The sequence below is a fragment of the Schistocerca gregaria genome, chromosome 7 (assembly GCF_023897955.1).
Source record: "Schistocerca gregaria isolate iqSchGreg1 chromosome 7, iqSchGreg1.2, whole genome shotgun sequence".
NCBI lineage: Eukaryota > Metazoa > Arthropoda > Insecta > Orthoptera > Acrididae > Schistocerca > Schistocerca gregaria.
Genome location: NC_064926.1, coordinates 251,207,180 through 251,231,474, shown reverse-complemented (window position 1 = coordinate 251,231,474; position 24,295 = coordinate 251,207,180). Strand labels below are relative to the sequence as shown.

General features: G+C 38.7%; 1 protein-coding gene across 1 annotated transcript in view; it reads left to right on the top strand.

Moving 5' to 3' along the window:
* The window catches only part of LOC126281628 (ubiquitin carboxyl-terminal hydrolase 3-like), a 94,251-nt gene that overhangs the window by 56,339 nt on the left and 13,617 nt on the right, over positions 1-24,295 (top strand). The window contains exon 10 of the mRNA XM_049980752.1: positions 10,600-10,640. Within this exon, the coding sequence (XP_049836709.1) occupies positions 10,600-10,640 (41 nt within the window). The remainder of the gene's footprint in view (positions 1-10,599; positions 10,641-24,295) is intronic.

The window sequence follows — 24,295 nt, the reverse complement described above, 5'->3', positions numbered from 1 at the left end:
TAGTAAAGCAGTGTGTTGCTCAAACCAACCTTGCGATTCATAACAGCTTTACTGTCAGCAGTTGGAGTGTCGTTCTAGATTTGACAAACAGATCTTTTAATGTGTAATATTGGCATAAGCGATGCTCACATAGGACATGAACAAGGTATGGGACATGTTCTTTGAATCATAACATAGAATTTCACATGTTGGAGCATTACTAATTATGAAATACATAGAAACTCGCATAAGATTTTTGCAGTGTGTTTACGAAATGGGACTAATTTGAGCTAAATGCTTTCGTATTAGTGGCTGAAATGAACAGCCGCCATATTAATATTTTTTAGCTTAAGTTATGTATTTAGTGCTATGAAATAGTCCCATTTCAGGGACCAGGACATTAAAAAAATTTTTTTCCCCCAATAAAGTATTAAATTGGTAGGAACTACTGTACTGCTAAATCTTAAGGTGTAGATGGAAATTTGAACCTGCCAGATGTTTCTTACTGGACCACATGGAAAAAGGATGTCTGTAACTTTTTGTATTTGCAGTACGTGATGTTCAGAATTAAGTTACCCAAAGTCCGCCCCGGGTAGCTGTGTGCTCAGTGCAACGGAATGCCAAACCTAAGGGCCTAGGTTTGATTTCCAGCTGGGTCGGAGATTTTTCTCCGCTCAGGGACTGGGTGTTGTGTTGTCCTAATAATCATCATTTCATCTACATTGACACGCAAGTTGTCGAAGAGGCGTCAAATAGAAAGACTTGCCCCCGGCGAACGGTCTACCCGATGGGAGACTAGTCACACGACATTTACATTTACATTTTAGTTACCCAAAGCATTGGAAAATTCAGGATGGAATGTAACACTGTTATGAAAAGGAAAGTCACTACTTACAATGTAGCGGAGGTGCTGAGTCGGAGATAGGCACAACAAGACTGTCGCAAATAAAGCTTTCGGCCATTAAGGCCTTTGTCAAAAATACACACACACACACACACACACACACACACACACACACACACGTGCGTGCACAAATGCAAATGCAAACGCAACTCGCACGCAGGACCATGTGTGGTTTCAGTTGCCTGAGACTGCAGCTGTGTTGACAAGGCCTTAGTGGCCAAAATTTTTATTTGGGACAGTCTTTTTGTTGCGCCTATCTGCAACTCAGCATCTCCACTGTATGGTGAGTAGCAACTTCCCTTTTCATAACATTGATTTAGTTATTCAAAGCAGTTTCATGCAACTCTAAAAAATCGACTTTAAAGTTTTTAAATTGTCTTTATTTCACTAAAGCTAAGACAAGTAGTTGAAGGGCCTTGCGACTTTTTGGTAGAATACTTGATTGTTCCTGGAATGGCCTGGCTTCAGTTCCTGCCAGTGGGGATTTTTAAACATTGCTGTGAAATGCAAGATATATTAAAAACAACCACAGATATCACTTGACACTGGTGCTTGCTGTTTCAAGTCTTGTTTTGCCCCCCCCCCCCCCCCTCCCCCGCTTTTCCCTCATTCAGTTAAAATACCTACATGATCCAATTCATCAAATATATGCTAATTAACACCTAGTTGTCATCATCTATGAAAAATGCATGTCATCTTATTTCTAGTTACATATTGTACGCAAAATTTCAGGTTTCATTGCACATACCCATTCCTGATTACCAATCTTTTATAAAAGACTGTTAATGAAGTGTGTTTAAATAGTCAAACTATCCTAAAAAATTAGGAAAAAAAACAAAAGATCAATTGCTGTTTATTTGGACTGCATTGATGTTTTGTAGCACAGATGTGGTATCATGTGGTCCAATGATGAGCGACATAAAATCACATGAAACAAAAATTTTGTGGCATTGAGCACACTGAACAAATACTGCATTTTTATTGTGTTCCCTCTTAACTCACAAGCAATTTTCATAAATATGACACTTAAGATACATGTTAGTATATATTTGATGGAATTTTATATTTAAATGACATAAGTATTCTAACGACCCATAGTAAACTCAGACCAGCGATTACCCATCTCTGATGATATTGATTTTTTTTAATTGTGTTATTTATTTTTTATTACTATTTTCTGCTTGCTTATGTATTTTAATGCATTGTGAAAATGCTTGTAGAGCATACACCTTGTATAAAAATTTGCATTGGCTGGGAAGCAGATAAAAGGATACCCACATGGCAAGCAACAGTTGTTCTACAGAGTCACAGGCCGGTGTGCTATAAATATAAAAAATTACAAACATCTGATTGACATATGGTCTCCTAATTAGACAGTTCTGCTGTACGTCTCTACTGATAGGCCTGAACATAATCAGAATGTTTGGCACTTCATTTTCTTGTTCAAATTCGTTCTATTATCACTTATGTTTTGTCAAAGAGATATTGGAATATTTTTGAAGTTTGTTTACATAATCTTAAGTGCCATTGAATTCATTGACACCTCCACACTTTTTTTCCTGTGCATCTTTGAGAAAGTAATGATGTTCACACAACTTTTCCGTACAAGTTCCTTTGGGGCACAAAGCAGTGTGCTTGTTGCACCATACAAGTGGTGGCAGTATACATAATTTGTTACTCTTGACTACCCCTTTGCATAATTCATTACTTGTGAGATGGCATAGAATCCTTGCTGGCGTCTTTTGAAGGATGAGTATTTGTACACTTTACTATGGCATAGCACTATACATAAATTCTTTATGTGACTATACTAGTGAAAAAAACACCACACACAATTTTTCATAGTTAAGAACTTGTTATATAGCCCTCATTGCACAACCGATTTCCTTATTTTTTTATGTTAGACTAAATGTTTTCAAGTGAGATGGCTGTCTGACTCGAGACAGGGAAGACAACTGTTGCGTCCTGTTTTGTTCCATATCATTAGGCACAACATCCATCAGAATAATGGCGTACATTGAAAGTGCATTTGACACGTTTTTATAATGTTTAGGCCTACCAGTACTTAACATTTAAGGGGTAAAATTACTGTATGGTAATTTAGGTTTTCTCCGCAAAGAAGAGAAATTCATTAGCGAGATAACTGTACCTACCAGTAGAAACACTTAAAAGTAAGAACAGGTTGTATACAATCCGAGACAACCGGAAGATCTGGGAAAAACCTGGGAATCTTTTCATCCGGGAGAAAACCGGGAAAAACGCGGGAATTTCAGAGTTCCGGAAATTTTTTATTGTTTTATTTTTCAATTAAATTTTTGTAATTTTCACTGGTAAGAACCAACACTCTACCAAAGGATATTACTGCAGAATAATACTTCAACAATAAAACATAAACAAGAGAAAAAAACGAAAATAACTCAAATTGCAAAGGAAATGCGCCATACACGACGACGATACGCAGTGCTCGTGCAAGCTTCTGCAAACAGCAAAATGTGTCAAAGGCTTTAGGAAGACTATGCTTCATACCAATGAATTGCCTCCGATGAGCGTCACTTTTACGACTGTTTACATTAGATTTGTTTTAACAGTTACGAGCGGGCTCTTGCGCGTACACGGTTGAGTCGCGTTTGAGTAGTAGATTCTCCCGCTTCTGGCTACAGGAATGTGGCTGTTGGCTGTGCAAGCAGTCGCAGCAAGCAGCTAGATGCTACTGGGAAAAGGAGGCGCCAAATTCATGTTCTTGAGGGGAAAGAACCTTGTTTCACATTGTAGCATCCAATACATGTTGGTCTACCTATTATTCATATGATTTTGAAATGCAACTCTGTAGGTTCCTGAACATATTTTAAGTTGATTTCTGAATGACTCATAAGTTGATTATTGAATGCGTGCATAGTCTACGTGATGTCTCTGTCAGGAGAATCCACGTCGCATTTAAAAATAAACTTTCCACAGACAAAAGGGGACGGGGTTATACGAGCTAAGCGGAGTAAATCCAACGGGTCAACACCAATCGCTTGTCTGATTTCACATTGTAGCATCCAATACACGTTGGTCTACCTATTATTCATATGATTTTGAAATGCAACCCTGTAGGTTCCTGAACACATTTTAAGTTGATTATTGAATGCGTGCATAGTCTATGTGATGTCTCTGTCAGGAGAATCCTCGTCGCATTTAGAAATAAACTTTCCACAGACAAAAGGGGACGGGGTTATACGAGCTAAGCGGAGTAAAGCCAACGGGTCAACGCCATCGCTTGTCTGATTTGGGTTAGCAAATGTTCAGCGTTGTTATAATTACTAGCGAAGTCCACAGATTCAGACTACCAGAGTGGAAATGCTCGACTAACAGGAATAACAGGTAAGAATGATTATTTATTATCTTCTGGGTGTATCGAAGAAAGTGAAATATTGACAGAAAATTTTTGGCCAGATCGCTACACTAGTAAGGACCTGTTGTACAGTTCCCCGCTAGCAGCCACTTAAGTTCTATTCTGGAAGTAACAAAACATGTTGTATGAATATGTAACAACACCTAACCGGAGAATAATCGCGAGGTGACTAAACCTGTGATTCTGTCAGGGTTTGTGAGTTAATCGGCAAACAAATTTTGACAATGGCAGGAATAGCTAGAGAATTATTGATGACAAGATTGTTAGAGGAGGAAGGAGAAGAAACAGGAACATCAACACAAATTACGAAAGAATAAGATGATTCAAAATTTATATAAAAATTTTCTAATACTACTTTTCGATCTCGTGCTTGAGAAACTAGTGCGTATGAATGAAATGTGAAACTATTTCTTAACATAAAGCTTTTTGCTTGTAGTAGACCTTTTAGGCATCTGATATTGGTACTTCGTGAATTATATTTTGTCGTGTTATAAAAATGACCATTTGTGCCAAAACGCTCTCGTTTATTTGGTGTGTGTTACAAAATTGCTGCAATATTAGAAAAGCCTAGTTTGTTTTATCTAGCTGACAGTGACAAAATAGATGTAATCAGATCGAGAAACCACACCAGTCTTGGGTATTATTTGTATTAACAGCTTTTTCAGTATTATATAACATTTCAAATTAAGTCGGGAGATGCTGAGGGAATTAGATTAGGAAATGAGACACTTAAAGTAGTAAATGAGTTTCTCTATTTGGGGAGCAAAATAACTGACGCTGGTCAAAGTAGAGAGGATATAAAATGTAGACGCAATGGCAAGGAAAGCTTTTCTGAAGAAAAGAAATTTGTTGACATCGAGTATAGATTGAAGTGTCATTAAGTCGTTTCTGAAAGTATTTGTATAGAGTATAGCCATGTATGGAAGTGAAACATGGACAATAAATAGTTTGGACAAGAAGAGAATAGAAGCTTTTGAAATGTGGTGCTACCGAAGAATGCTGAAGATTAGATAATATCACATAACTAATGAGGAGTTATTGAATAGAATTGGGGAGAAGAGGAATTTGTGGCACAACTTGACAAGAAGAAGGGACCGGTTGGTAGGACATGTTCTGAGGCATCAGGGGATCCCAAATTTAGCATTGGAGGGCAGCGTGGAGGGTAAAAATTGTAGAGGGAGACGCAAGAGATGAATACGCTAAGCAGATTCAGAAAGATGTAGGTTGCAATAAGTACTGGGAGATGAAGAAGCTTGCACAGGATAGAGTAGCATGGAGAGCTGCATCAAACCAGTCTCAGGACTGAAGATCAGAACAACATAACGACATTTCAATTTTTCATGTGGCAAAACGTTTGACGAACTTTGATGATTGTTTTTTGCAGAAAGGAAAGCACGTCATGTAAAATTGTAGCAACATTAGAGAAAGAAAAAAAATGCTAGGAGCTAAGGTTGAAGAAATGTGTACTTTCTTGCTTGCCTCTTGTCGTTATTGGTTTTATGTATCCTATATTTATTTTATGTCAAACAAAACAGCAAGTTATTAGCTAATAGACAATAAAGACTGCAAATTTTCTTAAGAGTTCTTGTTCTCCCGATTACAAATAATCCCGTTGGTTATTAATTGTGTTAAGGGGGGGGGGGGGGGGGGGCAGGCTGTCAAACGTGCTGACTAGGAGCAGGAGAGGCACCACAGGATATTTCAATTTCCACTGTCCTGTGTAGGTTTGATGGCATCCATTACAAAAAGTACACGTTTCAGTTCCAAAGAGCGAAATACAGTGACGTACTATAGAAGAATGCTGTGTGAAGAGGCGTGGCACTGCTGCACTTTGGCACCCTTAAGACCAAATTACATGTCTTACAATTCCTCGAACACACATTTTATGTTTCAGACTTTTCAGAGAGATGTGAGCTACAAGATGAACATATTTTTGAAAATTCAATTTTTTTTTAGTATTGACCTGCTTCGCAAATATCGTAGATCCGGGGCTGATGCGCAGAGCAGTCCGAGTTGTAGTGGGTAGTCTCCACGTGACCCGTGTTCACATTTAGTGATTTTGCCGTTTCCCCTTCGTTTACTCTCACGTCAAATGAAAACGAAACAGATATCTGTGGCCGGGAGCTACCAAGTGAATTAAAAAACGTTCACATAATTATGGAGGGCTAAAGTATGTTATTAGTTTCAGATTTTATTTTATTTCCACCTTTCTGACAGTCAAGCATTAATCGCCTTGCAGAACAGTGAAGTTATTTTTGTCTGTTTGCTAAAGAAATTTGACTTTATTAACCTTTTCTGCAGAGGCAGTCAGTGTATTTGAAATGAAATGTTTAATTCCACAGTACTGGCTAGTTTAAACTGTTTGCTGCATTTCAAGTGCACATTTTGCATCTTGTAGCACGTATGGCATTGTGCCACAATAAAGAACCAAACATGATATCATACAGAATTGATGCTCCAAAAATTTACATTCTGAAAACCACACTGAAAAGCTTGATATTGGGTCGAGGTCTACTTCATTGAAAATCTGGACATACGAATATGCACTTCAAATATGCATTTTAAATGGCACATTTTAGTATGGTTCACTAAGTTCTGATGCTCTTGCAGTATCCTCTTACATCTTGTTTCTTTTATGACATAATGTATGATCTTTCAATGTTTTACACGTACGTACATACAGGCCTGCTATGTCATGGTAGCTGCGCAAAAGCGGTGTCGCCTGTTATCTATGCTCTCTGGCAACTGCTGAAAAGAACCTATTTCTAACAGGTCGCGGGAAAATATTCTGAATGGTGGTTTGAAAAGCGTTACTTGCAAAGTAAATATCCTTTTACGTAAGTTGAACTATGTGCGAGAATGTACCATGAATTTCTTAAATCAAAGGGCGTTTGACTCTCGTTTAAAAATCAACTCTTTAATGACGAACCACATAGGAGAATTTCGAACCCTGACAATTAAACATTTGTGTCGTCATTAAAAATTTTACTACCACATTTGTGTGATATATCTTAAAGTATAACAGGTACAAAAAAGATCAACGTTATATGCGAAAGCTTAGCTTGTCTTGCAGCTTATTAAGCTTGGAGACCAATTTTATATGTGAAAGCTTTGCTTTTCTTGTAGCAACACTATATACATTAATTTAAACCATTAACTTTCCCTGTTTGTATGTTCGTGCTACTTTCCAGTGATGTTGCTGTTAGCTGACTACATCATGTGTCCTATGCTCTGAATATTCACTGTCATCGCCTGGCGAGATCACATGACATGAGCTATGATTAGCTTACAAAAGTGTATCGCAATCTCGATTTCAATGATTTGGGAAGTAACATGCAGTGTAGTGGAATTCCAATGTATACTTTTGTAATACGAAAACAAGCAGCGTACATGTTGCTGCACAACAAAGATATTTCCAAAACGTCTTTTTCCCCAAGTTTCATTTTCTAAAGTGGCGGGAAATTCTACACCCATCTATAAAACCACAACCATTCAAAGGATTCATAAGTTTTGCAGTTCTGAGGGAACTGCTTAACTCGGAAAAAGTGTTTCACCCTGGAGAAGGTGTATTTTTAACCGGGAAAAACCCGGAAATTTTTTTTCTTTGTCCGCTTATACACCCTGAAGAAATACTAAACCTAGTTTTCAGAAACATACGTGTTCTTCATCAAAGAGGAAAGAGGTATTGCTTGCGGATTATAACATCCTGCATTAATAATACTAAGAGAAAGGGTTAACACTTTCGGTAATTGTAATCTTTGTTTTTAGATCTCTCTCCCACAGTTGAAATTTTACATGGGATACATAAAGTATCTGGCTACTGTATTAGATATATTTAGATATTTTCTATATTTAGATCAGTTGGATTGGATTTAGATCTTCAGTGGTCACTGTAACAGCATGAAAGGAAAAAAAATCTGCTGAATAGTAGATCTTGAGACAGATAATTAAGTGATCAGCCAGCTTCAATTAATGTATATGCAGAACAACTGCAAATGAGTGTTCTGATGTACAGGGTGATTATAATTGAAGTTAAACTTTCAAACCACTGTAGAAATAACACCACTGGTCAGAATGATGTCATATTGCAACAGAATATTATTGGATAAGGGGGAAAATGTATGGCAGAAGAAAAATAAAATTGCAAAATGTAGAAATAGATTGCGCTGTAAGCATCATAATTTAATAGCGATCAACTACAGATGATGAATCCTACAACGCCTAAGGTGTACAATTGACATTAACCAAACTGTACCACTCTTGTGTGCATGGATGTACTGGTGTGATACTGTTAGTTACATAAGTCCATCCACCATGGCAAAGTCATATCACATCAGATGGGAAAATCGGTTTTTAATTGTTCTGAGACCAAAAACAGCATAAAAAACATCACTCATTGGCTTTTAATTGTCCTGGGACCAAAAACCGCATAAAAAGCATCAGTCAAAATCGGAGCGGATTATTAATTTCCGTGTGACTGGCACAGAACATGTTCAATATGCTGTCCACCATTTTTTGCAACAACTTGAAATTGAGAAACAGTATGCTCCACAACTAATCGAAGTGTTCCGGGGTCACGTTCAGAATGTGTTGCGCAGTGCGTGCCTTAAATGCAGCGAGTTTGCAATCAGAACACTGAACACTACATCTTTCAGATAGGCCCACAGCCAGAAGTCACACGGATCAAGATCAGGTAATCAGGACGGCGAGACTATAGGGAAGTGGCGGGTGATAATTCAAGCGTTTCCAAAAGGCTGCTTCAGCAGCTGCTTTACTGGATGTACAATGTGCCGAGGTGCGCCATCCTGCATTAAAATGATACTGTCCACACTTTTGGAGAGCTGGAATGACGTGGCTTTGCAAAAGACACTCATAGTGTTTACCAGTGACGATACAGGTAACAGGACCGGAAGCATGAAAAAATATCGCCCTATGATAAATTATGCCATAAACCTGCTCCACACAGGGACCTTTTCAGGATTAAGTGGTACTGGTTGCTTTGCTTTTGGATTTTCCGTTGCCCATATTCGACAATTCTGTGTATTGTCATATCCTGTCAGATAGAAGAGGTCTTTGTCTGTCCACAAAATCTTCCACGGCCAGTTATTGTCCACTTCCATGCGAGCAAGAAATTCTAAAGCAAAGGTCTCTCTTGCTGGCAGGTCAGCAGAAAGCAACTTGTGCACGTGGGTAATTCCGAATGGATAGCAAAGAAGGATGTTTCGTAGGGTTTTACACACCATGTTCACAGGTATGTCTAATGTCCAGGCAATTCATCATGTACTACACGTTTGCACACAACCTCTTGTCTCCTCCTACTTTGCTGTGGCCAGTGCTTCCACTGACGTCGAATCAATTCATTTCCTCCACCTACCAGGTTGCACACCAAAAGAACCCATGTTTTTGAATTTCGGAATCATTTTCTTCAGACCCACAGCAGTCATTGGACGAAAGCCTTTTTTCAAACCCTTCAGTGCCCGGAACTTCAGCAGAGCGATACGTGCACAGTCATCATTCTTGTAATACAGCTTTACAAGCAGAGTGCAGTCCTGCATTGAGATAGTCATGGCGAAGGTCGAAGACGTGAAAGGAAGTAAAGTCGCATACCCGGCATGTTTATACCAACATCAGTGGGTTGTACACATGGCAGGTGTTTTCATTCTGACCAGCGTTTTGAAAATTTAACTGTAATTATAATCACCCTGTACCTGAAAATACTGGGTACTGGCATCTTCAGTTCTGAAATGACATGTGACAGTGAATCTCAATATTTGGTACAGTTCAAAATGTGTACACAATGGGGAATGTTCAGTATATTGCAGGGAAAAACTTATAGGAAAATGCTTGACATTTCTTACTTCTATAACCTTTTTTTAGAGAGAGTGAAAACTTGCAAACCGTCCTACGGTGTGTGTTTCTTGTTAACTTGTGAAGAGCTGAGGGCAGTGTTATAGAACTGCTCTTACGTGTGAAATACTACAAATATTTGGAGTGTGAATGTGTGTCTAACACATATAAGGAAAGAGAATATGGAAGTAAAGACAGAATAACATAAACCAGTTAGCAAAATAAATTAAATAAAGGAATAGAGCCAGCATAAATGAAAGTTATTGTGTGTTGTAATTTAGAAAAAGATGAGGGTGACTACTAATAAGTTGCAGCTATTTTTACATAGATAGAGTAATAACAGGAGCTGAATTTTACAGATACTTCTGACTGTTTATGTAATAATCTCTGAGATTTCTGCTGTTGAAGATTTGTTTTAGAGTTTCTGCTAATTGTAAATAGAATTTTTCACCTACATAATGTGTTTTCATTTCAGTGCTGGCTCTGGTCACTACACGGCATTTGCAGTCAACGATGGTAAGCACATTTACTGTTAATATACTGAATTACCCTTTTTTCTTATGTCTAACATTTTATTATTGCAAATGGGTTAGCAAGATTTTTGCAGTAAATTAAAAAGATTAATTGGACTGTACGGTCAGTCAACTATAATTTAAAGACTAGTTATATTTATTTGTCTACCTGTGTATGCTAATAAAATTGTGGCCTATAAACTTAAATATACATTTCATACTAATGTGAAGAAACTGTGGCTTCTTGTCATGTCAGCCTTTCAATATTTCCACATGCACTCTTTTACCATTGTACCAAAACTGCTTCAGCCCTTAACATACAGGGCGACACAGAGTAACAGGAATGTTGAAATGGGTAGTGGCAGCCATGGGCAGGTGGCAGCACTGCGGATTCGTGACAGTGAGTAAACAGTCCACCTTTTCAGTAATTATGGATCAGTGGAACGGACAACAGTATGCGTTGCCCATAAAAATGTTTTATAAAATGTTGATGCAGAGGGAGTTTCGACACTTTTATAATTCAGGGTGGTGCTGTTCCGTCATGATGCCGTTCCATCAAAACACGCGATAAAATGTTGAATTAATATCTTTGAAGAGACTGGATTTGCCATGAAGAAGAAACCAATAGGACGACCAAGAAGTGTGTGTTCCCCGGCGAACATTGATGTTGTATGCAAGTCTTTCTTACGGAGTCCATGGCGTTAAATTTGTAAGCAAGCAGCAGTGGTTGGAATGTTCTAGGAGTGTGCCCACAGAATTCATCATCTTGATATAAAATTTCTTCCATACAAACTACAGATGGTGCAACAATTGAAAGACAACAATTACTGGTTACGATTAGGATTCTGTCAACAAATGATAACAAAAATAAACAATGACTATGAATTTCTAAACAAGTTGTGGATGTCAGATGAGGGCTCATTTTCATCTCACAGGTTATTGAATAAACGGAATTACCGTTACTGAGGCAAACACACATCCTAATGACATTAATGAGCGCCCTTCACAGCTAGTAAAGTGGCAGTGTGATGTGGTGTTTCATTACATGGGGTTATTGGACTGTATTTTTTCACAAATGAACAGGGAAACTCAATAACTGTCAATGACAATCGTTACGTGGAGACATTACAAACTTTTGTTACACCTGCATTGAACAACTTTCCAAACGTTCAAGAAGCATGGTTTCAGCAGGACCAAGTGACATCGCAAACTGCACAGCAATCTGTGGCATATGTCGAAGAATTGGATGACAACTGTATGATCTCACGATTCGGTAACGTTCCCTGGTCACTAGATCGCCACCTTTATCTACCTCAAGAGCAAAGTCTACATGACTCGACCAAGAACCCTGGATGAGTGAAAGCAGAGAATTTGGGATGTGATTCACAATATCCCAACTGAGATGTTGCAGCGGTCTATTAGGAATCTCAACAGCAGATTTCACGAATATATTCATACAGGGCCACACCATGTAAAAGATGTAATTTTTAAAAATTATAAATGCCATCAATGCTTCATAAATGGCTAAGTTGTAAGGTTTCAATTACTATGAATGCAATTTCTTTCCTTCATCACTTCTAGTTTTATTGGATTGTGGAAATGTTCCTGTTTCTCTGTGTCACCCTGTATAAACATGGCAGCAAGAAACGGTTTCTTAAATTCGAGTTTTGTCTTTCAGAAGTTGTGTTGCATGTGAACATAGTGGTAGTTCTAACTTCGACCTTTAGCTTGCCAGCAAACATACCTTCTTTCTTGTAAGATAATAGACCCCATGGCTGAGTCCTGCGTTGAGTTATACTGTGTGTATTGAGACCATTAAGCCATTGACAATCAACAAGGCTGCAATCATGCCAGTACATACTTAACGTTCATTCACTTTCTATTTCGCAGACATGGTGTTGCACTAACAATGAGCTTCACCAGATGATGCTCAACAGGCCTTCAGCCAAAAATACATATTGACATGCGGAAAATACATCAGTTTCAAACTATATCCAGTAAAATAGTTCATCTAGATACAATTTGCTATGTAATAGCAGTTATTAGGTAACCACATTTTGTGTCAGAATTCACATCTACATTCTCTTTATCACAAAATCTGAGCTTTTTAGGTGCCTACTATAGAGTGTCGAGAAATCAGCTGTTACGGTTTCTGATTTAGTCAGCACAGCGGCTGATTTTCTTCAATTAAATATTTCAGATAGGTAACTTCCTGGTTACAAAAAACGTGGTATGTGGGACAACCACAGTTGTATTAATGTATTTCAACTAATAAAAAAAAATGCAACAACTGCCAGAAATGGTTTTACTAATCTCACAATCGCAACTAGTTCACTGACCATCATGACATCTGCAGGTGAAAAACAGGTGAACCTGAATTGTAATTAGATCTCCATGAGGGTAAATAATAGACTGCCTATCTTCCTGCTTGAAATTAGCATACAAAAAAAATGCACTTGTCATCCATATAATTACAGAGGGCATGAGGTACGACAAAACCCAGCAAGGTGGAGTGAGGACACCCCGGGTGAAATGTCCAGGACATCAGCACAACACATCTTGCCTCATGCTCTTGTCATTTTATGGCTGGTGGGTGTATTTTTTTTATACGTCACTTTTGAGCAGTCAGATAGGTGACATCTATTATTTACCATCAAGGAAATCCAATCACAATTTAAGGTTCATCCATTTTCCACATGAAGATGTCACTTCATAGTCATTAAACTAGGTATGATTGAGAGATTAATAAATCAGATTATGGGAGCTGTTGCAGTTTCATATGTATGAGATAGGATGGAGCCAACTGAATTGTTGCACCTGGAATATCAGATGTATAAATCAGGGTTTCTCAAGAACAGCTTTAACTTTTTTCTGACAATTTCTATTTTTATTTCCTTGGTATTTATGTTAACCTTCTGTATGGTATATAACTATCTATTCGATCTTAGTTGTGTACTTGTAATTCTTTCAGTGCCTGCTGTCATGCCTACTTGATGAGGATTCCAAATACTGAAGCAATACTGTATCATTTAGATATTCCCTTGCTTCTACTCATTGGCATCTTTGCTGCCTTTCTTATTGCCATGTTGTATTACATGCAAAATACTTAAATGATGTGACTGGCTCCAGAAGTTCACCAAAAATCTATTGTTGTTTGTTTCTGTTTGCTATGAACATTTTCTTGCATTTAAGTGTCCAGAGAGCTGCCGTTCTGTAACACAAGAGGAAATAATGTTCAGCTCATTCATTTCATGGTAGTCATCCAGGCTTTTGACCAAAGCCTTCTTCAGAAAAGAAAGGACACACACACACACACACACACACACACACACACAAGCAGGCACACCTCATGCACACATGACTGCTATCTCTGGCCAGTCTACAACTCTAGCATTGAATGAAAGCAGCAATTGGGAATCGGACTGCGCAGGGGGAGGGCAACACAATATGGGTGGGGAGAAAGAGTAGAGTACCTTCTGGCGGAGTGTACAGGGAATAGACAGTGGAAGAACAAGACTGCCACAGGTAGTTTCGGGAGGTGGATAGGGTGGGATTGGTGGGGGTGAACTGGGAGTGGAAAAAGCGTGAGGAGCTGGGAAAAGTCTGTGGGTGTGTTAACAGAGAATGGCGCACAATGAGGGTGAAGGGGCGTGAACAGGGAGCAGCTCATAATATGGGGGGGGGGGGGGGCAGGGAATGGTTTGGTGTTGGTTGTGAGGACAGTGGGTCATCATCAGTTGAAGCCAGGATGATTTCAGGAGCAGAGAATGTGTTGTAAGGATAATTCACACCTTTGCAGTTCAGAAAAGCTAGTGGAGGTGGAAAGGATCCAGATTGCCTTGATTGGAAAGCAGCTATTAAAAGCAAACTTGTTATGTTCAGCAGCATGTTGTACCACAGGGTGATCCACTTTGTCTTGACCACAATTTGGCAGTGGGCATACACCCTGGTGGACAGCTGCTTGGTAGTCATACCAGTATAAAAAACTAAATACCAATATAAAAATATAAGAACCTGCATTGTGACTGCAGCAGAGCTGGTGTAAGATGTGGCTGCTTTTGCAGACGGCCTGACCTCGGGTGGGGTAGGATAAGCTTGTGACAGGACTGGAGTGGGTGGGTGGATTGGGCAGTTCTTGCATGCGGGTCTTCCACAGGGATATGATCCCAGTGGCAATGTGCTGAGATTGGGAGTGGCATAGTGATGGATTAGGATATTGTGGAGGTAGGGTGGTGACGGAACATCACTTTCGGAGGGGTGGGATGATTTTGAGTAGGACGTTTCTCATTCCAGGGCATGATGATAGATAATCAAAGACCAACAGAGTGTGTGGTTAAGTTGTTCCAGTCTGGGATAGTACTGGGTGACAAAGGGAGTGCCCCGTGGTAGCTTGTTCTTGAGGGCAGTAGGAGGATTGGCAGTGTCTGGGGAGTGTGGGGATAAGGGCATCGGAAATCTGTTTGTTAGCTTGATCTGGAGTGTCAGCAGTGATTCTGGAGTGTCAGCAGTGATGAGGGGTTCAGGAAGTAAAGGCTTGGGGATAATGAAGAGTTAGTGAAGGAAGTGGTTCGTTTCTTTGACATGGTAGGTTAGATTTTGGGTGATTGGTTGGGGATGTTGGTTGTTTGTGAATTTTGGGGAGCATGTAGAAGATGGGTGTGAGACATGTCATAGGGTGACGAGAGAAATGGATTCAGGAGAGAGGTTCTGGGAAGGGCCTATTGCTTTAAGTGGGGTTTGGAGCTTATGTTGGACTTCCGGGATACACTCTGGCAGAGTTCATAGATGGAGCATGGTGGAGCCCGTCCACCTGTTAGTTACTATGATTCATAATGCCAGTGGTGGTCCCTTTGTCTGCTGGTAGGATGATAATGTGAGGATCTGTTTTGAGGCTGTATATGGCTGTTGTTTCTTCTGTTGAAAGATTGGTGTTCTTCAGGAGTGAGGAGGGAAAGATGCTGAGGCCAATTTGAAGGTAAGGAATTCCTGGAATAGGAATGGGGGGGGGGGGAGGTGGAAAGGGGAAGTATCACAGTTGCATGGTGGTATGAACTGGGGGAGGCCATGGTTCTATATTGGGGTGATGTTTGTATTGGTTGGAGGAATTGGTGGCAGAGAGGTAGTTTGCTTTCTGGGGGTGGGAGAAGGAGACTAGGTGTTCGACAAGTCCAACATGGTTAAATTTGGGTGTAGGGCTGAAGGTGACGCTCTTGGATAGTACAGAAACTTCTGTGGGGCTGAGGATTTTAGTGGAAATGTTAACAATAGTGTTCTGGGACTATTTCAGTTCTGAATTTGGTGGAATGTTGGTAGGGAGTTTTGAGGGTAGTGGCAAGTTGAAAGAGTTCAGCTAGGCTTGATGTGGGTACAATGAGGGATTGATGAACATGAACACTGTTGGTATGATAGTGGTTGAACAGTGGTGCCCCAAGGGGGCAGTAGGATGTCAGCAGGTTGGGTAACTTAAAGAAGCGGTGTCTGCAATGCTCTTACAGGTGCTGGAGAGCAAGTGATTAAATTCAGAGATAAGGTGTATGTAGCAGGTATTCCAAAGTAGCAGTATTTTTGGATAGAGAAGAGGTTATTCTGTGGTGCCTGTACCATGGCTATATGTTTCTACAGTACCAGGTTTGTGATGGGATCTGAAAAGGTGAAGCTCATTGTGAAAGGAGGGGTGAGATCCAGAGAAAGGAATTTTTATGATTAGGCCACTTGGTGGGATTCTGTGATTTAACCAGCATTTTAACTTCCTTCCCAAGTCCTTTATTGAGAACATCCGTTTTTCAACAGAAGAAAGGACAGTCACTCACAGATATGTTGTTCTGAGATTGAAAGCTTGAGATGAAAACCAACTGTCAGGGTTACACTGACAACAGAAGTTCCAGTTAATTTGAAATCCACGTGAATACCATAGACAAGGAAGGAGGCCACTCATATGTTCCCCACTATTAAGAGGAATATTGAGAAGCATGAATAGTAATACACCATTCACCTCCAAGAATTAACAGTCACAGATTTTCGATACACTGACAGCACATAACAGATAAAAGCTGGAGCAATAAAAACGTCCCCATAAACATAAAGTAATACATCACTTGAAAACAGTAAACAAAGAAAGTAGTCGGATATGTAGTGAGAAAAGAAGGTATTCAAATAACATAATAAATGAGCACTTTGGTACAGAACAAAATTAAAGTGGCAGATATCTACCAATTAAGCTGGCAAAACTATCTGGGAATGACCTGAAGAACTTTCCTCTTAACGTACATAAAAACACGCCAGTATATGGGAATAGAAAACTGTCCATTAGTACGAGTGGACCTTTTAAACTAAACAGGTCACTTGCTAGCAAGAAACATATTTAGGAATAATTGGAGCTGATAATAGTAGACGTATCTTTCTTTTGGTAAACTATCACAGATAAAACTGCAGCCAGCAGCTCAAAATTAAACATGTTTCAAACACACCAATTATAGTTCAGGTCAAGTTAGTCATGCATGAGTACAGGCATAAAACCACACCCCTATAAATACATTAGTGAAGGACACAGAATAAAATAAGGTAAAATGAGATGAAAATGCAAAATACAGTAAGACAGTAAATGAAACAACATCGCAGCACCTAATTGTATGGCTTGTACGAGGGCTATCCACAAAGTACATTACGTTTTGGACATAAAAATAAATAAATTATTGGAATTTTTTTATTATATACAGATGAAAGCCACACTTAAATACTACTTTTCTACATAGTTGCCGTTTAAATTAAGGCACTTATCGTAGCGATGGACGAGCTTGGAAATTCCTTCGTCGTAAAATTCGGCTGCCTGCGCCTTCAACCACATGGTTACCGTATTTACTCGAATCTAAGCTGCACCTGAGAAATGAGACTCGAAATCAAGGAAAACAAAAATTCCCGAATCTAAGGCGCACCTGAAATTTGAGACTCGAAATTCAAGGGGAGAGAAAAGTTTTAGGCCGCATCTCCAAATCGAAACGAAAGTTAGTCCTTTGTAATATGAGACACAATTTAGGTCGAATGAATGACGATACAGCTACAGCAGCTGGTTTGAGTCGTAAGCTTAGCAGTTAAGCTTTACCAGGTAGACATTGCTATGCGTCAGGCGCTCCGTCCGTATTTATACAGGTTTCACATGCTTCGTCTGGTTTGAATTGATTGCTTATTTTTCTTTGATCTGATAAGCACCGTTTTCTTTGTCATAGGTGTTTACGTCACTCTAAGCTGAAAATTCATTACTGTTCTGTGTCAGGCATTGTTTGTCGCATTCTGATAGTGCGTGTTTACGACCTGTCGCCGATTGTGGCAAGCCTTGCTTTTGTACGTGCTACCGCAGCTTACAATTTAAAAAAAAAAGAGAGGAGGGAGGGGGGTGAATCGTCTCATTAGCGAAACAATGGCAAGAGACTGCTATTTGTTGTTACTTACACTGCTGCTTTATTTGATAATGATCAACAAGAACCAAATAATAGACTGCGTATGATAGAAGATGCTCTGAATGAGAGTTTAGCGAAAATTTTTCTCCGTTTGAAAATCTTTGCAGGTGCCTCTTTTAGTACATTACATTCGGCACAGAAATTAGAGTCATCTTAGATTTAAAAATCTAATCAATTGCTGTGCTTCATTTCTGACTGTATCACTATTAGGCATAAGAATAATATGAATATAAACATGACATGATATGATATGATATGTATATTCTTCCGCTTTTGCTGTTGTCTCACTCTAGTTTCGTAGTTTATTAGGCAGGCAGGATTTAAATGAGATAGCAGCAAACACGAAACAATACAGGGCAAAATGTTTATATTCGTATTATTCTTATGGTGAAGAGAATACTGCATGTGATCCACAATTCATAAAAGTTCCTATTAGCAATCACCTCTTCTCACAGGTAAGAAAAAATTGAAAATGTAGCGTTGGCCATATTGACGAGTAAAGTTGGCCATATTGATAAACATCACAAACAGTCTCGCCAGTCGGATTTTCGTAGTACATTGAAATGCTGCTACATTCGAAGATAAACAATACGGAATTTGTATTTACTTCGTTGGATGATGTATGAAAATGCAATGGTCGTAACTCGGGGCGGAGAAAAAAAGCTCGTCTTCCACCTTTTTCTTAATTTATTTACTGACGCAGAGGAATTGGTGCCAGTTTTTATCTTTGTGCCTACAAAGCATGCCAGTGTAGCGCTACATATATTCGACGGCAGAAGTTAGTTGTGGCGGTCGACACCAACATTTTTCAGAACTTCCGCTTACTTTGCACTCGATTCTAAGCCGCAGGTGGTTTTTTGGATTACAAAAACCGGAAAAAGTGCGGCTTAGATTCGAGTAAATACGGTACCTCTTCTTGAAGCTGTGCGTCGTCATCAAAACGCTGCATAGCCAACCACTTCTTCATTGCTGGAAATAAGTGGAAGTGGTTCGGTGCCAGGTCGGGACTGTACGGCGGATGAGGAAACAACTCCCACTTAAAAGATTCTAGAACTTCACGAGTGGCATTTGCCGTGTAGGGCCGGGCGTTGTCGTGAATCAGCAAGATCTTTGAGCCCAACTTTCCCCTGCGCTTGGTTTGTATTGCTCTTCTGAGGTTGTGCAGAGTTTGGCAATACCTTTGAGAGTTTATTGTAGTGCCTCTTTCCAGGAAATCCACAAAAATCACACCTTTTCTGTCCCAAAGGACAGTCGCCCCATGGTTGAAGGTGCAAGCGACCTAATTTTACGACAAAGGAATTTCCAAGCTTGTCCATCGCTACGATAAATGCCTTAATTTAAATGGCAACTAAGTAGAAAAGTAGTATTTAAGTGTGTAATAAAAAAAATTCCAATACTTTATTTATTTTTAATTCCAAAACGTAGTGTACTTTGTGGATAGCCCTCGTATCTTTGTATTGTGGTGTCCAGATAGGTGATCCGTTCTAGGTTGCCCTGATGGGCTTTTGGTTCACAGCCCTGGGCGATGTGTTGGACAGTTTGATTTGGAAACCCCCCCCCACTCACAACTAGGGCTGGGTAGCTTTTTCATCTTCTGGGAGATTGTGTGCACATATTCTATGTCCTATTTGGAGTGTGTTAAGGCCTTTCCATACCTGTTCAAAGGTGTATGCAAAATAAATAAATCCTACCCCTAAATAAACTTACCGTCCTGTGAGCTAAGTAGGAAGAAACATGATGAAAATAAGAGTTAATTTCTTGTAGGAAATAACAGAACCAATAAATATCCTCTTCTGAAAAAGTTTTTGGTCTTATCTTATTAAATAACTCCTGAACAGTAGTTTTCAAACAAAATGTTGACACTCACAACAGATTTTCAATTAATGAATGTCTGCGTTTCTTTTTGGTAAATTACACAGCATTGTATCAGAAACTAGTCATGCTCATAACGCAATTAATAAATAATTTACTTACTCCTCACCATCCAAAAATGGGCATCAGGTTGCATGGAAACGGAAAGCTGTAATTTCCATGGAACAACTGTTTTTCAGTGATGTGACTGGCCTACAGTTGCACTCTCACACCTGAAACTTGAACCGTGATACAAACTTAAATATGGCACATACTGAAAATCTTGACAACAGTAAATGCTGAAGAAGAAATTTTCTTGCTAGGAATGATACTATCTCTCTAGATTATGGATATCCACTCAGTTATATTTGACTTGTGTTCACAGTTTCATAGAATTTTTTGAATTGTAGTGTTTATGTCATTGAATGCATGTACAGTCATTCAAAAAGGAACTTAGCTGTTGACAGTATTAGGAAAAGGATAGATAGCTGCTCACTATATAGTGAAGATGTTGGGTCGCAGACAGACACAACAAAAAGATTGCTAAACAAGAGTAAGCTTTTGGCCAAAAGGGCTTCTTCCTGCCTGAGAGTCACCTCCACTATGTGGTGAGTAGCAATCTGTCATTTACATAATATTGCCTTTATTCCATTCTGAATTTTCCATTGTTTGAACTTCAGTGTTCTTATAATTAACGCATTTTCATCAGTCTAATTATTAACTCTCATGTTAGCTTAAGCCTCAGTCACACACACACACACAGACACACACACAAACACACACACACACACACACACACACACACACACACACACACACACACACACACACACACACACACGGAAAAAAAGAATAATTCAGAAAATTATTTAAATCATCTGCAGAGTTCCCCAGTTAAAGCATCTATCACTATTTGCACCAGTTTACTTAAAAGTGCTCCCTACTAAGTACACAACTGTAACACCTTGTTGCCTAGATTGCATTATATTAGCCCCCTGGTGCCAGTCATTGAGACAGCCCATGGAGGGGCAAAGGGATCTCTAAGATTCTCTGGAACACTCCTGGATATCAGCTGCCGATGATCAGTGTGGCCAGCCAGGTGAGGCGAGTGCCCGGAGTGTTGTTGACTGACGCTTGACGAAGACATTGTAATACAGATAATTAAGGACAGGAAAAAAATCAGTGTTATTTTTTGCACTTTTCGGTGTTATTTTCTCGCAAGCTTTTTCTATTATCAGTTATCTAATTCTGTCATATTTAACCATTTCTCAAGGCTATGTTGAAAATGGAACTATTTCTAAGATAGGGTGGGCCAAACATGAGACAAGTGTAGAGAAATACAAATAATTATTTAAAAACAAACACCAAAGGTAAAAATGCAAATAGCAGTATGTTGCAGATATTTTATTGATGACATGTTTCCCGCTTCTTCATATCATTCTGGAGCCGTGGACTTCTTCATATCATTCAGGAGCCGTGGAGATAACAGTGGCCAGTCTCCACGGGTCAAGAATGATCTGAAGATTCGCTAGGAGCGTGAAGCATGTCATCAATAAAGTATCTGCAACAGAGATTCTTATTTAAATTTTTAACATTTGTATACTGTTAATGCGCTTGGCCAGAATGGTGTAGAGTGATATACATATTTTAAATACTGGAAAAAAAAATATCAATGATGTATCCAGCAGATTAAAAAATATACAGAACTTCCCTTTTTCAGGCCCGCAATCAATTTTTGACACTCGATAATTTTTCTCATCGACTTAAATTTTTATGTTAAACGGTTGAAATTTCTCATGGAATAGCAATAATTAAACTTAGAAGAAAATCTTTTAATTAAAGAAAAATCTATGCCTTTGCAATGCTATTTTTAATAAATAAAATGTCTTGGCTGCATTCCCAAGAGCTTTTTCTGTATGAATATCACCAAGACATGTTGAAGGTTATTTTTAAAATATTCCTAAGTAACAAAGTACTTACAAATGTTTACAAAAGGTATTTGTTTAACTTGGGTTGAAAATAAGACAAAATTTAATTTTCTTAATTTTTAATGTTCACTCAGATGTTGCTTGGAAGCAAAGTTTATAATATATTTCAGTACAAGTTTTGAATTTTAAATTCCATTTTCCATCAGTAACACATCTTTTAATAGAAAAATACTTTCTTTTAATGTAGTATTTTTTTTACACACAATTTTTTTACCAGGATCTGGACAAAGGGGGTGAAAACAGACAAAACATCTAATATGCTTACCTTACTATTAACAATGAAGTGTAAACGTGAAATATCCAAATGCGGAAACTGCATATCTTCTAAAGGATTGAAAGTCGCGCCACAAACAAAACACGAGTCAAGTGAAGTGTACCCCCACTCTAACTCAGACAGCTATGCACATCCGCGAATCTGGCAGCTTGGCAGCGTCAGAAAAACTTTTTCGCGTGGATGTTGGCTGCTTTCTCTCACTGTTTTTGCACCAAACTGCCACACTCCAAGTAGCTAGAAGCAGTAGTAGGCACTGCTTATACGTGATTTCAGCTCTGCACATGCCAGCAAGCTGTCTGGTAACTGCTTAAATGAACCTTATTGCAACAAAATTTGAAAACAATCATATCGATATTAAAATTTTGTTAAGTGAATACACGCAGAAAAATATGCCCTCATTCGCAAGGGTTGGCAGCAAGAATACGTAAAACAGTCAAATGAATGGTCTCTGTAAACTTGACTAATGGCTTAAACACAATAATGTACATTATTAACGTGGTTTTCGTACTTTCATGGGGTTTCACCTTTTTCTTTGTTGGATGATTTGTGAAAGGTTCTGATATGTGAAACCGATCATCAATTAAACAAAAGTAACTGAATTTTGCAACTTTGGCTGTTTTCCACATCAAACTGATTAACTCAAGTTGCTGTCCTGTTATTAATCCAGCGTGCTGGTAATCTAAGAAGATGAACTGCTCATTTCTGTTGTAGAAATAAAAGCTATATCCTGTAAGATACCTGCCTCACCAACCATTCGGAGCTCATCACATATTCGGAAATAAACACCCGAGTATTTAATTCATTCTTCGATCTCTAATCAGACATAAATGCATTATTTATTGCAGAACATACTTGTATTACACTTTCGGATTTTTTACTTTACTTTTACTGTGAAAAGTGGTAGAATTGTAAGCTCAGTGATTATGACGGAGTTGGCAGTGTTCGCGTTCGCCCTTCTTCCAAACACTTGCATTACATTCATAACAAAAGACTCCGACTGTGTCGACAATGCTAAAATAGAAAAAAAATATATTATATATTAGCACATAGTGGAACACAAACTTACATCCATTCATATTGTAAACCACGAAACTATCTGTTACATAATGGCTTACTCATTCGGCTACTGTATCGTCTCAATGATCACATTTCTTCAAGCCTTATATCGTTGCTGTGTTATTAACTGCATTTAATCAACATTGGTGCTGTGTTTGTGATAGATTTTCATTGCACCATTGCTTTAAAATGACATAATGCGGCACATACACTGCAAAAGAAATAGATAATCGAAATTCACACAGTGATAGTTCGTATGCGCTCATAAAAGTGGAGAGTCGAAAGGCCATTAGTTACATCATGACTGCAAAAAGTAGTGGGACAGTTGAACAGAGAACATTTCAACATTAAACGTCATTAGATTTAAGACACTTCTTACGAGGACACAGAAATTTTGTTGAAGAACTCCGATTTTGCAATACTTCCTTAAAAACTGCCAAATTAGTGTTACCTCCTTAAAAACAGCTGAATTCGTGTAATTTCTTTAAAAACCACCAAATTCGCGTATTTCGTCACATTATCATTGAAACAAATTTTTCCTGTCCCTACAGATAATACAAACTATTTATTCTTTCAGTTGGCAGAGTGGTGCAATATGAATTGTATAGTGGTTGTTTTGTAAGACATGGCAGTAACATGATTCTAATAGACAGTATGACAGTTAGCAGTATTGGCATAGAGCTTGCATCAAGAGTAGAACAAGGATGAATCTATCTAATCATCTCACGGACTCCTTCAAAATAAGGTGTTAGTGATGCCTGTTTACAAGGTGTTAGTAGTGACTGCTACGTAGCATTGTCAGCTATGAGGTAATAAACTAGGAATCTAGGAATCAGGAACTACTATGCTGTCAGTGGACTCATCATAATATAATGCAGAGTGTGTCATTAATCTCTACAAGCTTGTGGGAAAACATGTGCACCAAAATTCTTTATCTACATCTAGAACATTAGAAGTCCTGTTGTGCCTGCTTAGAGGCTTGCCCAAGGCAGCTTCAGTATATGTTGAATAACATGCTGCTTTCTGTTGATCAAGA